Raw genomic sequence first — 16255 nt, 5'->3', positions numbered from 1 at the left:
AGGTCAGGGAACGCCATGACATCAAGTATGGGTTGGCTCATTCCACAGGTGATGTTTTCCCCCTCCAAACATAATAAAAAGAAAACCATTGGGTCAAGAAATTACCATACCTCCTATTTTTTCTTGCAATCCAACTCTCAGATGGTCTCCCTGGTAGCACGCTTTCTTCTTTAGTCGTAACAGTAGCTACCCAGCTCTAGTGTTGAGTTAAGAGTAAAATGACTAGCTCTTTAGTGCGTTGTCCAGAATAAGAATAGCTAAATTAAATTTCTAATACGTTTAATTTGGATAGAGTTGTGAATGTGGAAAGATCTTAGGGAAAGTTGTTTCTAGAACCGAATTTTAATTGTCTTGATCTCACTCGTTGGGTGGCTTTGAATATATTGGCCAAGGTTGTAAGTTGAATGAAGGTCTATATTGCCTATTTTGAGTCACCAGCATGGGACTTAAATATTTGTGGAATGAAAGTGAACTTCTCTTTCTTTTCTGGGTCTGTAGAATGAACGTCTTATATGCCTAAGTTTATACTGAGAAAGAAATACTCCACAAACCTCCTCCCTCCCAGTCTCTTACTTCTTCAAGAGGAGTTGATATTTTAATACTGAGGAATTTAGAGTAAGTTTGAGAATGGAACTCTCAAATTTGAGCTCAGAAGGATCCCTCTTGGGGAGGGCAGATAATACTTCTGGTGAAATGTTGCTCTCCCTTGATTGGCTTCTGTGGCCTTGGTAGCTTTGTTTGGATGGAGTCAGTGAAAGCTGTGTAGGAGACCCAGCAACCTGGGAATGAGGTAAGCCTGCTCCAGCAAGGACTGATGACAGACTCACCACGGTTTGCACTGGAGACAGTGGCTACCCAAGAGTCCCACCAGAGGCTTTTACCAGGTCCTTGTGGGCTTGGGAAATGGACATGTCTCAGGATTTAGGGGAAAATCAGGCTCAGGTTTGGAGTTTCTTGTGCATAAACATTTGGAGTGAAAAGAGTCAGAGATTTTTGGTGTCAACGAGTGTGCCATGTCTGGCTCCCTCCCTCCTGTTCCCCCTCAGATGATAAGGTTGCTAAAGGTACAGGTTTCCGGTTAAGTTTTAGATGTTTTTCTGGGAACATAATTATAATTTGGATCTAACTAAGGAAGTTCCCCCCGTTTTGTTCATCCAGGGATTGAAAGGCCATTCTATGAAGTCTGTTTAGCTGGACTTGGCATGAAGGGGCATTTCAAGGTTGTGACATAATGCGTTTGTCATGAGCAAAATAAGTGTCTAAAGGAAGTTTCTGTAATAAAACGTTAATTGTATCATGAAATTTAAACTGATGAATTTTAATTTGTGAAGAGGTTCCCTGTGGGTGAAAGGGGTGTTTTTCTGCCTTGCTTGATAGGCCTTTGAAAATACCTTTGATTCTAAAATTTCTTTTTAAAGAAGAGTTCCCTCGATGTCACTAGAATTTTTTTTCCAATCTTTGTGCCCTAGTATGCAATTTTCATTGCCAAGCAGTTGTGTCATGGAGCAGGGGTGCCTTTAAGCTATTTTTGGCTTTAGAGATAAAGCCAGCCCAAGAGGTAGCTGAGTTGAAGTGCCCCAAGGCATTTGTGTCATTAGGCTATAGGGTGCCGACCTTTTATCTTCCTGGCCCCTCTGGCTAGGACCAACCAAGTTTGCCAGTTTATTTAGAAAGAGTGAGCTTTGCTTATTTTGTTGTTGTTCGAAATTGCCTTTTATGTTCTTTCAAAAGCTTTCCTTTTGGTATATTTCTGAGTTGGAGTGAAAATCATAAGTTGTAGAGTTAACTACAAAGAATCTCTTTGTGGAAGTGTGTGACTCAAGTGCTCACATCAGTTCCGGTGCTTTAGTTCATGCTGTTGATGATGTGGTTATTGTGCAAAGAGTAAAGTTAAAATGGTATTGGAATTATGCGTTCGTTTCCTTTTGCTGCTGTAACAAATCACAAGTATAGTGGCTTACAGCAACATAAATTTATTATCTTACTGTTCTGGAGGTCAGAAGTCAGAAATGTGTTTCATTGGGCTACACCAAGGTGTTGGCAGGGCTGCATTTCCTCCAAAGACTGTAGGGGAGAATCCACTTCCTTGCTTTGGCCAGCTTCTGGAGGGCGCCTATATTTCTTGGCTTGTGACGCCTTTGTCCACCTTCAAAGCCAGCAGTGTAGCATCTCTGTATCTTTCTCTGCTCTGACCCTCTCCTTTTGCCATCACATGTCCTTCTTTCTCCGTCTGCTTCTGTTGTCACATTGCCTTCTTGGACTCTGACCTTCATGCTCCCTTCTTAAAAGGGCCCCTTGTGATTACAGTGGGTCCACCTGAATAATTCAGGATACACTTCCCACCGCAAGACCCTTAGTTTAATCACACCTGCAAAATGCCTTCTGCATATGTAAGGTAATATATTCACAGGTTCCAGGGATTAGAACATGACATCTTTTTTTTTTAATTTATTTTTTTAATATAAATTTATTTATTTATTTAATTTTGGGTGTGTTGGGTCTTCGTTTCTGTGCGAGGGCCTTCTCTAGTTGCGGCTAGTGGGGGCCACTCTTCATTGCGGTGCGCGGGCCTCTCACTGTCTCGGCCTCTCTTATTGCAGAGCACAGGCTCCAGATGCGCAGGCTCAGTAATTGTGGCTCACGGGCCCAGTTGCTCCGCGGCCTGTGGGATCTTCCCAGACCAGGGCTCGAACCCGTGTCCCCGGCATTGGCAGGCAGATTCTCAACCACTGCGCCACCAGGGAAGCCCAACATGACATCTTTGAGGGGCTGTTTAGCTGCCACATATTAGAATACAGTTTTTAATTTATTATTTCTTTCTAGCTCTTGTTTTCATACATTTCCCCAAACTCTCTTTGGGAATCACAGAAACATGTACTCTGCTCTGTTTTTTAAATGAAAACATGTCAATAAAAATACATGTTTTTACAAAATTATAGAAGATACCTTACATTTAACTGTGAAATTAAAGTTGGTGACAGAAGCATTTAGATGTTAATACTACTTTCTGAGGGCAGAGAGGATTTCTTTGAATTCTGAATTCTCTACTTAATGGAATGTCTGCCACACTTACTGGGTCTTTAATAATTTTAGCAAGTGCCCTTGTTACACACACACACACACACACACACACTCGTGCACCTACAGGCAGGCCCGTTGACGGTATCGCCCACTAGGTGTTTGGGGTACCACGGTCTTCCGGGTTTCACTTTCCAGAAGTTCTTGATCCTGCTTGTTTCTCTGTCCTGGGCAGGGAGGGAACTCTTCCACCCTGTGCCTGAATCTGAGACCTGGTGTTTGCCTTCTGAAAGGTGCAATTTGATGCTTTTGCAAGCAAGATGCCCTTAGCTCTTTGTTCCTGTCTCTCCACAGATTAAAAAGAAAATGTTCACAGAACGGTAAAACTTGTGCACGTAAAGAACTGGGCTTGTCCTTTATTTATAGGCTACCATTCAGATATGAAAACGATTGTTCAAATGCAATGACCTTCACATTAATCTCAGGTGAAATTTTGTCATCTGGGACCTTCACCGTGACTTTTTAACTCCTTTGTTGTTTTGTCTCTCTCTTTGTAAATGTGAATAAAGAAGTGAGTTAAAGTGTAGTGTGTGATGCCAGCTGAAATCCAAGTAGATTATACAGTCATTGCAAAGCATAAAACTGAAATTGCTCTGAGTAGGCCTTGTCAGATGAGCCATCACTTGAAAAGGCAACCTCACGCCTGGGACTGATTACAGACAGGAGGTGCTCACAGCACTATAGCTGATTCTACTGGTAGTTGCATTTGTTCATGTATGTAGTTCCTTGACTATGGGAAAACAAGATTACTTTCATCTATGTGTGAAAATAGAGACTTGTGAGGCTTTCAGACAAGAAAATGGAGTGTGAAGTTATCTAAAGATGTCTGATTGATTGGATTAGTATTTTGTTCTGTATCCATTTTGCATTACAGATGAGGCCTACCGACAGGCACTGAGCTTTGGGGGAGCAAGGCTGGTACCTTGTTTACCTTTATATTCTCATACCTGATACTCGAGAGTTTTTTGAATACATAGATTGAAAAATGAAACTATTTTAAATGTATACATTTTTATTTACAGCTGCTGCTGAAGGAAAAGGCAAAAGTGGGGAAGACTTTTTTCAGAAGGTAAGTCACTTTTTACTCCTGCCTTGGCAATAGTTAAGGAGAAATGTACCTGTCTCAGCAGCTACACTAGAAGCCCCTGAAAGCGCCCCTTCCATAGGAAGGAGAGTAGGTTTTGATAAGATAGCTGGAGATGCTTGGGGCAAAGGAAGGGTGGTAGGCTGTTTGGGACGTAACCATTCAAAGGCGGCTCCTTCTAGGCAAATTTAATGAAGTTTTCCCTTGGAGGCAAGGAGGCAGTGAGGGCTGCCAGATCTGCTGCCCAGATTATCTTCTTTACCGCCTGTTTCCTCCTTCCCCAAATACATACCTGACCTAGGGGGCTGGAGAGAAGGAGTCCCTCACAGCTTCTTCATTTCTGGTAAGCCTGACCATGGGCGAGGTAATAAAATTGACAAAAGATGTACCATTTAGACCGCTTGCTCACAACTGGTACCCAAGTCCATTCTGTCCCCGGCTGCCCTCCGTAAGTTCTGACCTTCAGTGAAGCCAGCCTGGCCAGTCATAGAGGGAAATAGGAACTGATGGAAAATGATTTGAGATAGTGTGGAGAGCAGTTGATGAATTCTGGTTAGCTCTATTTGAAAATAAGTGTTTTATGTAAGGGAAGATGTCTGTCTTTTCAAAGAAATTGACTCGAGTCCCCCTTCTTCTTTCTCTTGTTCAGTTGAATATATTTGTGTGTTTGTTGTTGGTTTCCAGAAGGCATGTGTGTAGGAAGAAATAACACAGTTTGTCCCAGAGTGAAATACAGCAGCAACTACGGATGAGGTTGAATATCACTGTAGAGGGTCATCAAACTTTTGGAGAACACCTGTGTGACCGGATGTGGCTTTTACAGCCCTCCTCATTCTCTTGCCTTCTGTGTGATCTGCATTTTTTTTTTTTTTTTTGGTCAACTTCATCATTCATCTGCATTCTCTTCCAAGGATATTGAAAGCGAATATTTTCAGAGCTGATACTGGCATTGCCATTTCTTCATTCTGAAAATATTTGTTTACCACCTGCTGTGTTGTGCAACGCACTGGAAAGGCCAAAATGAGCAAGGCGTAGTCCTGCCCTAAAGGAATTAGTCTGGTGTTTGATGGTAAAGCCGCGTAAATAGCAGGAAAGTCTGGGCCGTACAGGATTAAGCACTTGACTGGGACTTGAGAAGATTCAAAAGGACTTGTTGAGGTCTTTAGAAGAGGAGAAATTAGCCAAGTGGAGGTAGGCTTGGGTGGGTGGGAAGGGCATTCTAGGTGAAGAAACAGAATGGAAAAAGGCTCAGATGTGGAAGAATTCACGCAGCATTCATACTTCAAACATTTGGCTGGCATATGACATCGGAGAGTTCATAGTGCAAGGTGAGGTGTACTATCCTATATGATGAGGTACCTTCTTTGTTTGGGCGGCCTTTCTTAAAGGGATTTAAATTTTAAAAATTTAAAAGTGCTGTGCTGGCCAAATAGAATGTACCAGACCACAGTTTTCCACCCCTGCTCTTTAGGCTCATGCTGTTGAAGTTTATGTACTATGTCTGAATCCGCCTTCCTTGGCATTGTCTGACGTTGGTTCATGTCCCACTTGTACTCAATACTTGGGCAATTCAGAATACTCTGCTTTTAGCTGGGGCAGGCTTGCCACAAGGGGAAGAAAAGAGAAGACAAATAGCAGAAATTGCAGATTTGCCTTGGGTTGGCTGTGGTGGCACAAATAGATGCAATCTATGGAAGGATTTTTGTTTCTGTTTTTTCTGTTTCTGAGTCCTTCTTTAACTTGCAAAGAGATGTAAAAAGCAGCCTGTTCAGCTTTGTGTGACTCAGACATTTTAAAACCTGAATCGAAACACAGCATATGTGGTCATAAAGGACCTTCATTCTTAGAAGATTTGCTAATATTTATCACTCTTTGCAGAGCCATATATACATTCCAGCAGTTTAAATGGAAACACATGTTTGAATCCAGGAACATGTGTGCATCCCACAAACTGTGAGTTGGAATCATAGATTACATTCTTGGTCACAGGTTAATGAAGTCTCTGACTAAATGGAGTACTTTTTAATCTCCTCATTTTCTTCTTTTGTTCAATAAAGTATCTTCCTGATTGACAAGTGTCAATATAAGATTTGGATACTTACCCTGGAAAAAACCCTGCAGCTTACTAAGAGGCAAGCATCCCAAATTTCAGAAAAGTAATTTTCAGTGTTTTGACCAGACAAAAGTAGACATTATGGTCTGTCTCCAGTAGAATGAAGGAGCGGAGAAGTATTGAATTCTCCTCCAGGAACTTTCTTCTAGTCACACATCTTCCATTAAAATTAATGGCATTTGGGGAAACATTTGGGAACAGAAAATAAACCACATTGCTGGTCATTAGCATGTTCGAAAAAATGCTTTTCTTCTCCCAGGGAAATGCAAATATGAAGGTTCTATATGCTTATTATTAGAAGATATTTTGGTTTTTTACTCTGGAGTGTGTATCACAAACCAAAATTAGAATCTTTCTTTGAGCTGAGTTTAAAATTTGACTATCCTGACTTTAAAAATATCTAAGTCTGGAAGGATACCTCCCGGATTCATACTGCCTCTCCCTAAGGAGAGGATTGGAAGAGGAGGATGAGACTTGTATGTGTTACTTTGGTTTTTTTGGACCATCAAAATATATGTAAAATCACTACTGGGATCATCAAATGTATTGTCTCAGATTTGGAGCTATGATTTGCAGTTGTTCAGTTTACTGTACGCTTAGACTTCTCCCAGGTGTCACACTTATTGTTTGTTTCAGAGATCTCCCTGGTTTTCTGTATACTGTTTTACTGTATGTGTTTAAAATGTTTATTTCCACTGATATTCTATTAGGGTAAAAGACTAACCTGCTACAGCAGATGATGCCAACAATATCGTGCCTTAAAGAACAGTTCTTTACAATTAGAAGCGTCTTAAAAATTCGAAAATAGGGGAATGGTTGAATAAATTTTGGTGTATTCACATCATGAAATTATATGCAATGTTTAAAAAAAACTAAGTAAGTCTTTACCTATTGACACAGAAAGATACTTGCAATGTATTGCTGAATCAAAAAGCAAACATGTAAATAGTATGATTTCTGTTTTGCAAAATACATATAAAAACAAGATAAAATTTAGGTCTGAAATGGTACACATTTCAGATAAATAAAGCCATCAGCAGAGATCACACCTTTTTATTTTGTCCTTTCCACATAGTACAATTTTTAAGTAAGTGTGTACATCTTTTGTAAAATTTTTAATGAAACAATAACAAAAAGGAAAAAAAAAGAGCAGTTCTTTATTTTACTTTCATGTAACATTCTAAGGAGAATATTCCCGCCTGGTGGGTGGCATTGTCCCATGCTGTCAGTGAGAGACCCAGATTCCTTCTAAGACAGAGACCTGCTGTTCCCTAAGGCACAGTCTCATCTGTATGGTTAAAACTGGGTCATCACCATGGCCAGATGGGAGCTGGCGAGAAGGAGGAAGTGTGCCGTGGTCTTAAGGCAGGTCGGGTCTGGGTCTGGCATGTGTCAGTTGTTCTCACGTTCTCCTGGAGAAAACTCCTGTATGATGAGGCCTTATGTAACTGCAGTCATAGGGGTGGGAGGAGGAGCATCTGGAGGAAATACTGATTTTGCAAGCGCTCTTTATCAATAGACAGATTAAGGAAAAATGAATGTGGTCGGAGGGTAGTATCTCTGTGTGTTAAGCCTTTGAAACGTTTTGTATTATCTTTTGGGGCTGCTCTAAAAATTTGTACCACAAATTGAGTGGCTTCCACACTAAAAAATGGGTTGTCTCACCTTTCTGGAGGCTGGAAGTCCAGGATCAAGGTGTGGACAGGGTTGGTTCTTTCCTAGGGCTGCGAGAGAGAATCTGGTCCACGCCCCTCTCCTGGCTCCTGGAGGTTTGCTTGCCGTCTTTGGTGTTCGTGGCTTGTAGAAGCATCGTCCCCGTCTCTGCCTTCTTCACATGGCGTTCTCCTTGTGTGTGTCTTGCTGTGTCCAAACATCCTCTTTTTATAAGGACACCAGTCCTATTGGATTAGGGCTCACTCTAATGATTTCATGTCTCTAATTACATCTGCAGTGACCCCGTTTCCAAATAAGGTTACATTTGAGGTACTGGTGGTTAGGATTTCAACATACGAATTCTGGGGGACACAATTCAACTACTAATACCTTTTAATGGAGGAAATAAAGTTTGTAGAACATTTACTATAATTAGAAAAATTTGGTAGAATTGTTATCATGTTTTGATACTCAATTTGATCTATGGATTTTAACTTCCTAGTCATTTGTACTAAATCGTTTTCTTTCCTTATAGCAAGTCATTTTTAAGTTGTCTATAACAAATACACAATTAACATGCAAGAAAGAAAAAAAAATCTACTTAGTCATCCCACCTTTGAAGGAGAACTACTATTTATACACCCTTAGTCCTTTTTTCTATGTATATTAACAATGTAAAGTGCTTTTTAATATTCTCTGATTGGCTGATGAGATTACAAATTAGACTCTTTTTATTGGATACATCCCAAATGTTTTTCTATGTTGAAATTTGCAAGTTCTCCAGTAATTGTACTTTTTATTCTTTGGCTCTAACTATATTTACAAAAGGAGGGAATGGATACAACTATTGCTGTTCTCTCTAGTTCTTTGTCCACTTCTCATGGAACCTTAATTGAAACACATGGAAATGATCTGCCAGGAGTTTTACAGTTCTTTGGCCAGTTGTTCATGGCTTACTCACTGTCTGTCCTATTTCCTTTAATCACTTCTTTTTCTCTTTCTCTTGTGAAATGACTACTTTTTTTATTTCTCTTGTGAAATGACTATGGCGAGATCTTGGAGGGGAAAATGTGTTACAGTGTATTAGGTGGGGATGAGTAAAGTGATTGTATTACAAATGTGATTCATCAAAGCAAAATGCTTCAGGAATCTCGAATCCCAATGGCTGAAGAAGGGAAAATCCATTCAGCATCATAATTGATGAAAGCCAAGTTTTCCATTACATTGGGTTATATACATCGTTTCACCACAAAGTACACATCCCATATTTTAAAGTAGGGATATTTTATACCCTTAAAATATTTCGGTTTAGAAAAGTGACCTTTAAACTGGTTTTTCAGAAGGGCTTATCACTAAGACTAATGTAAATAAGAAACTGTTTGATGGTTTATGTGGTATATTTTTATTACCCTCAAGCTCATCTTGTTAGGCAAATAGATTTCTTTTGTCATTTTGAGACTGGAAGGTAGCAAGTGTTGTCTTCTGGGGTAAATTGCTTGGAGGAATATCTGTCTCCCTTTGTACCTCAAAATGAGTGCATTAGTTGGTCTTAGATGGGGACCACTTGAATCTTTTTATTGGAGGCGGGAGGCAGAAATCTCTAAGTATAATTGCTTCTACTTCCTCCACTGACGATGATTTTGTATAGGTTGAATGGATCATAGTCCTCTGGTCATAGAAATAAGTTTTGATTTAATTATTTAAAAGTGAATTCACTTCATTATAGCCCATGATATACTTTCTCTAGCACTGAGTCTTTATGCTTCAACATTTAAAATCAAATTTGATTTGAATGAAATTAGGATATTTAAGGTTTTAATCTCAGTATGTGTTTCAGTAGGTAATATATTCACGTGGTTCACAATTCAGACATTCCAAAAGGACGTGTATATACAGTGAAGAGTATTTGATGTCACAGTTCTGAAGATGGGCTGAGGAGGCTGCAGAATGAGTGTTCATTTTGACTCCAGACTTAAATGTTGTCACCACTGGATGTCATCACGAATGGACAGTTAGGCCTTAAAGCCAACATTCAGGGACCCTGAGTTCTTATTTCTGATGACAGCGTTACGGACTTGAGCATAAGTTTCATTGAGAGAGTCTGTGATCGCTGTTTTCTCCTACAACTGGCTAAATAGGGGTAATTGGCACGTACAAGACTTAGAAAAAATGGACAACCCCCCAAACAGGTTATTCTGGTCATCTCTTAATTATATTTATTTTTAAAAATTATTATTATTTTTTTTGCGGTACGCGGGCCTCTCACTGTTGTGGCCTCTCCCATTGCGGAGCATCCGGACGCGCAGGCTCAGCGGCCATGGCTCACGGGCCCAGCCGCTCCGCGGCATGTGGGATCTTCCCGGACCAGGGCACGAACCCGTGTCCCCTGCATCGGCAGGCGGACTCTCAACCACTGCGCCACCAGGGAAGCCCTAAAAATTAATTTTTATTGGAGTATAGTTGATTTACAGTGTTGTGTTAGTTTCTACTGTACAGCAAAGTGAATCAGTTATACAGATACATATATCTGCTCTTTTTTAGATTCTTTTCTCATATGGTCATCTTTCAGAAAGTTGTTAAGGGTAAGAATCTGTCCTGTTTTTATATCTTCTGATTTGTTCTGTGTCTTCCATCAGAGTCGAGCAGATAAGCGTTAGTGAGAAAAGATTAAGAAAAAGACTGTCTTAAGTGATTTGCTCATTCTCTCTTTTTCTTTTCTAAGTTCTGTCTTTGTGTTGACTTGAATATGGGTGTCAAGCCCATATTCTCGAGCATGTTGTACAGTCACCTGTTGAGTTCTGTCATCATATCAGGTACTTGGCTTTTCTTTTGGCAGTCATTTCACACAACTGCTTTATGAAAACCACGTTTGCTGTTTTATTCCTCTTTCTGCCTCCATGGAGGTAGGGGATGTCATTGGGGTCCCTTTAAACTGTGTGTTTGATGGCAGTGAATATACCCTAATTGCTATTATGATTTTTTAAAGTGAATAATAATAGTTAATTTAAATGAATACCCTATGAAAGTTTAGTCATTACTGGTTTAAATGTCTCTTGAACCCAAACTCAAACCATTGGATCATGTGGAAAATCACATTGAGTTTATGATTGGATTACTATGTAGGCCTTAAAAAATCATGTAAACATTACTAGGGCAGAAATTATTCCAGAATGTTAAGTGTCTGTCTCAGTGATGAGATTATGGTTGATTTGTATTCTTTCTCTATACTTATTATGCAGTGAACCCCTATTATTTTTAAAACCAAGATTAATCATCACCACCACCTCATGGAGAGAAACAGACCGTAATGGCTAAAGTAGGTTGAGGTTGCCCATGAATGCATAAATTATTGCCAATTTGTAGAACATAAAGTATTTTGTTGAAAGAAGTGTAAAAGGTCATTTGTTTCTGCCACCCATGACGTACGGAAGTTCCTTCTGTATCTTCTACAACAGGTATAAAGACAGTACAGGTCTCAGATGTATATACAAGGCAGAGCATTTTTAGTCAGTGCTGATTTTCAGAAAATTTCCCCCTTTCTTTTCATCCATGTGATCTCCTTGTTTTGCCATTTGGAGGTATAAAAATTTTTTTGAAGATATTTTTTTAAATAAAATCTGTATGTCTTCTTTTCTTCAGACTAAAGATATTTAGATTTTATTTATCATATAACTCAATTTTCAGATCCCTTACCATTCTATTCACTTTCAGGAGCAAGATTTTACAGGTGGCAACAATCTCTGGGTACCGTATTTTGGGTATAGCCTGACGAGTACGGCTATAGTGAGACCGTGATATCCATGATAGGGATGTGATCCAGAAGCAGCTAAAGATTATATAATTTTCAGGCACTGTCAGTTGGTCACAGATGTGAAGAATTGGCATTTTTTTTTTTTTTTTGGGGCCATTCTTCATCCAACTGAAGAGGAATGTTTGGCTCCAACTGTCATTACTAGGTGTATAATATACATTAAGGTTGCTAGAATCCTGACTGGCAGGCTCAAGCCCACTTATAGATAGCTCACAGGCTCTGTCACTCTAAACTCGACCTGACATTTGGCCTGGAGACCATGTGGCAGTGAAGGTGGCCAGAACATGAAAGTGTGGGAAGCATCCCTTTGAAAGAGTTCACCTGGTTCTGGGACTGTGTAGTCAGAACTCCTGCGTGATTTTCTTTCTTCATTATGGACTTCACAAGGTTACCTGGGAAAAGGACTCAACCATAGCCTGACAGCCCATAATAAAATGATGGGGCCAGTGCAGTGACTTTTAGTGTGACTCCAGTGAATGCTGTGACATTTAGTAAAGAGCTTTAAGCTTTACTGCTTTAAAATGGGTTTACAGAAGAATTAGTACATGTAAAAATTGGGTGTGGTGGTGATGTCCTTTTCTTCTAGAAAAGGATCTGAATAGTCTTGGATTGATTTTTTTTTTTTTTCTGGGTCAGAGACCTAGTTGGTGGCAGCCAGGACCTGCAGAGTGCTTTTCTGACTTTGACTGTTGTTCATAAAATATAAATCATTTTCTGTAAATCGCTGATTATCATGCCCTCTTGGGTGGACTGTGCTCCTATAGTGAGAAAAATTCTGTCTAAAGCTGTAAGTTTTGCTGAGTAGGACTCTGAATTAGGGTCATTGTGGTGCATTAGAGGGACAGCCAAAGGGCTGAAGCAAATTAGTACAGTAAAATAAATGGTATGGATTTTGTAGTCCATTATATTTTGTTTAAACAGATTTCCAAATCATATTAAGGTTGGTTGGTCTGATATTTCACTATTTTATTTTTTCCAGGAGAGTTATAATAGTGACTTATTGTCATCTCATGAATCAATACTTTCTTCAATTTAGGAACTCTTGTTGTTTTTTAAAGAACAGCCTTTTGCTTGATGGCGTTTAAAATTTTTCATTTTATTTAGACAAAACAGATTGCTTTAGAATTTACTTTGGCTAATTCAACTCTTACCTTTTGTCTCTGAATAACACCTTTAAACTTATGGACTTTGTCATTTATGTGATTATATGCCTGCCTTTCCACATACCCTCCCATGAAAAAAGGAGAGGAGCCAGGTGTGTTTTGCATCACCTGTTTCCCTGCTCTGCCAGCCACAGCTGACAGGCCTCGATGTGGCACCAGGCCCAATGAGGAACCTTCTGTAGACACTGGCCACGACCTGTGTGACTGGCTCTGAAAACTCACTGAGCGAGACTTGTCTCTAACAAATTAGGGAAACTAAGACCTAGAGTGGTAGTAGGGACGCGGAGGGAAAGGTCGTGGTGTCGGGTGGGGTCGGGGAGAAGCCAGGGGTGACCGTGTGGGCCACGGGAAAATGCTGGGGTCACAGGGAGAAGCAGCTGTGAGTCAGCAGAAGAAACCCATCCACAGAAGGGAACATGGAACAACAACCACAACCAAAAAAAAAAAAAAAAGAGAGCGAGAGAACGAGAGCAAGAGAGAGCGAGAGAGCGAGAGAGCGCGCGAGAGCGCGTGAGAGAGCGAGCGATAGGGAAGCAGATATGCCAGAAGTGAGCAATGCCTCTTGGGGGAGCTGGAACAGTTTGTGGTGCTTCTCAAGTTTGGCTCAGTAGGTGCTTTTGCAAACTTCTTCCCTTCTCTTGATATGCTTGAGAAACTTTGGTGTCTGTGTGCAGTATAGTTTAACCCCTCGATGAGTATCTCAAATTAAGTTATATCGTTAAAGGAGCAGTGCTCCCTAGATAAGATGTAAGACATTCTCCCCAAACGGGTCGTTAAAATATATATACAGCAGCATATATATATATATATATATATATATATATATATATATATATATATATATATATATATGAGTTCTATTCAGAGAGAATGTTCATCATATACTGGTATAGTATATTTTCATGTTTTGCAACATATACCACAGTGTATTGTAAAACATGAAAATATACCATACCAGTATATGATTAACACTCTTTCTGAATAAAATTCATATATATGTGTGTATATATACATATATATATGTTGTGTGTGTGTGTGTGTGTGTATGAATAGTATTCTTATTCAGGGTGTGTTTCTTTTTGCTCGTCAGTTGCCAGCATTATTCAAGGAATCATAAGGTCATAATTGCTGTTAATATCTTCAGTGGAAAAAGCTTGTGCTGGCCTTATTTTCCAAAAAGATTTAGCTGTGGGCTTTTATTGTACGTTTTAGGATTTCCTCCTTCTCCTTGCACATTGGCACTAATATATTGTTTTAGTCAGTGTTATGCTTTTTGTGGGAAGTTTGTAGTCAGCCAACGTGAGGAGGGGTTAGTACAGCATACAACATTTTCTGTTTTTCTTAGTAGTGGTTAGGGAGAACACTTTGTTACTCTTTGCCTCTTTAAGTAACATGATCCTTGAATTAAATTATTAAATATCCTGAATGTTACTCTCTTATTTTGTATGTTCAGCAGTTGTGGATTGTCCCAAACTAGTTCTTTTGCAGGTTTTTATTTCTTTGGAGGCAAGTTCCTTCTTGAAAGGAGCTGCCTTTTGTCACTTTAAGAGGTGGAAAAATAGATTTCATTACCGTTTTTCCCCCCCTTGGTGAAATCAAAATGATTTAGGCTAAGTGTATAAGTATGTCTTTCCTTCCTTAGCATTTATTACCGTTAGTACTCTTGTCATTCTAGATTATCATTCAGTCATTCAAATTTTCTGCTTCTTAATAGTTAAAGTGATGACGATTGGGAATGAAGGAATTTAGCCAGAGATGAAACCAACTACAGGCAAATATAGAGGCTTCTGTGTTTCCTTCTCAGTTTTCTTTCTTGAGTTTTCCATCAATTACTTTTTTGAGAGAGAGAGAGAGAGAGAGAGAGAGAAACAAAAACAAAAACCCAGCTTCAATTCCCATGTGGCTGTTTACTTTGGAGTTGCCAAGAAACCTTAATCCCATGTGAATAAGAAAACTTTAAACTCAGTTAGCTTGGAGTTGTTTTCTTAAATAGAACTTCTTCCTATTATATTTCTCTATGGGATTTTCCAAGACAATTGTTCAAATCCATGTGTAAGTCAATAGGAGATGCTGTTTGAGAAACTCTGTGGCATGGTCCTTAGGTTGGTAGGTTGGGAGAGCCTAAATATTTCCTGGTTTCAGCCAGTATGTTGAGAGGGAGTTATTAACAAAATTGAAGAAATAGTATATTTTAGCATTTATTTGGAACATGGATGTGGTGTTTCTTCTCATTTGTGAGTACCACTTCACTTTAGCATCCCTCTCACACATTGAAAATATGGTGTGCTAGGACTTCCCTGGTGGCGCAGTGGTTAAGAATCCGCCTGCCAATGCAGGGGACACGGGTTCGAGCTCTGGTCCAGGAAGGTCCCACATGCCGTGGAGCAACTAAGCCCGCGAGCCACAACTATTGAGCCTGCGTGCCACAACTACTGAAGCCTGCATGCCTAGAGCCCATGCTCCGCAACAAGAGAAGCCACCACAATGAGAAGCCTGTGCACCACAACGAAGAGTAGCCCCCGCTCGTCGCAACTAGAGAAAAGCATGCGCACAGCAACGAAGACCCAACGCAGCCAAAATAATAAATGAATAAAAAGAAAATGTGGCGTGCTACCTCATGCTCTGTCAATCTGGAAACTCTGTCTTCTAGTTTCATGGGAATACTAAAGAAGAAATAATTTCTACCTTCAAAGAGCTTTCAAGCAGAAGGAGAAAGAAGTTTATAAGAAAGGGTTAGAATGAATGATGAAGTACACAGGCTTTACAGAGATGCCAAGGAGGCCATTCATGAGACCCTTACCACCCTCCCTGTGAGCTATACACTGTGCAGGTGCAGGATCGTGGAGGGGAAACGGGCGACATCTGGTCCCTGTCCTCAAAGCGGTCACACTCTAAAGGAGAAGTGGCACGGAAGTGCCACCCACGGTGGCGAGAGCATGTAACAGAGGAAACAGAAGGAGTGATTTGTTTTTCTGTGAGGCATCAAGAAACGCTGCCCTCAGGAGAAAATGTTGGAGCAGGAATTTGAGGGAAAGGTAACACATGATTAGTATGTTGGGTAAGATTATGTCAGGCTTTGTGGAAGAGTTTCTGAGCAGAGAGCAGGGTTGAGATTAGGTTAAGATGTCTTCTAGACCTGTGATAAAGTGACCTAAATGTCTTAATGGAGGCAAGATGGAAAGGCATTCCTCACGGAAAGAACACCCTGAGTGCCTTTGCAAAGGCAAAATAAGAGACAGTGGAGAATGTTTTTCTGTCCTGTGGCCTAGAAAACAAATGAGTTAAAAGTGATATATATCATTGTATCATCTTTTTCTGAGCTAATTACTCAGAGTCAAGTGGACGGTTGAGAG

General features: G+C 40.0%; 1 protein-coding gene across 1 annotated transcript in view; it reads left to right on the top strand.

Annotated features, from left to right (window-relative positions):
* Positions 1-16255, top strand: part of BICC1 (BicC family RNA binding protein 1) — a 302450-nt gene that overhangs the window by 96442 nt on the left and 189753 nt on the right. Inside the window, exon 2 of the mRNA XM_082854713.1 lies at positions 4101-4147. Within this exon, the coding sequence (XP_082710839.1) occupies positions 4101-4147 (47 nt within the window). The remainder of the gene's footprint in view (positions 1-4100; positions 4148-16255) is intronic.

Source organism: Leucopleurus acutus, assembly GCF_964270905.1.
Source record: "Leucopleurus acutus genome assembly, chromosome: 14".
NCBI classification, from domain to species: Eukaryota; Metazoa; Chordata; class Mammalia; order Artiodactyla; family Delphinidae; genus Leucopleurus; species Leucopleurus acutus.
Note: the sequence above shows the minus strand (reverse complement) of the source record. Positions and strands in the feature narration are given on the sequence as shown.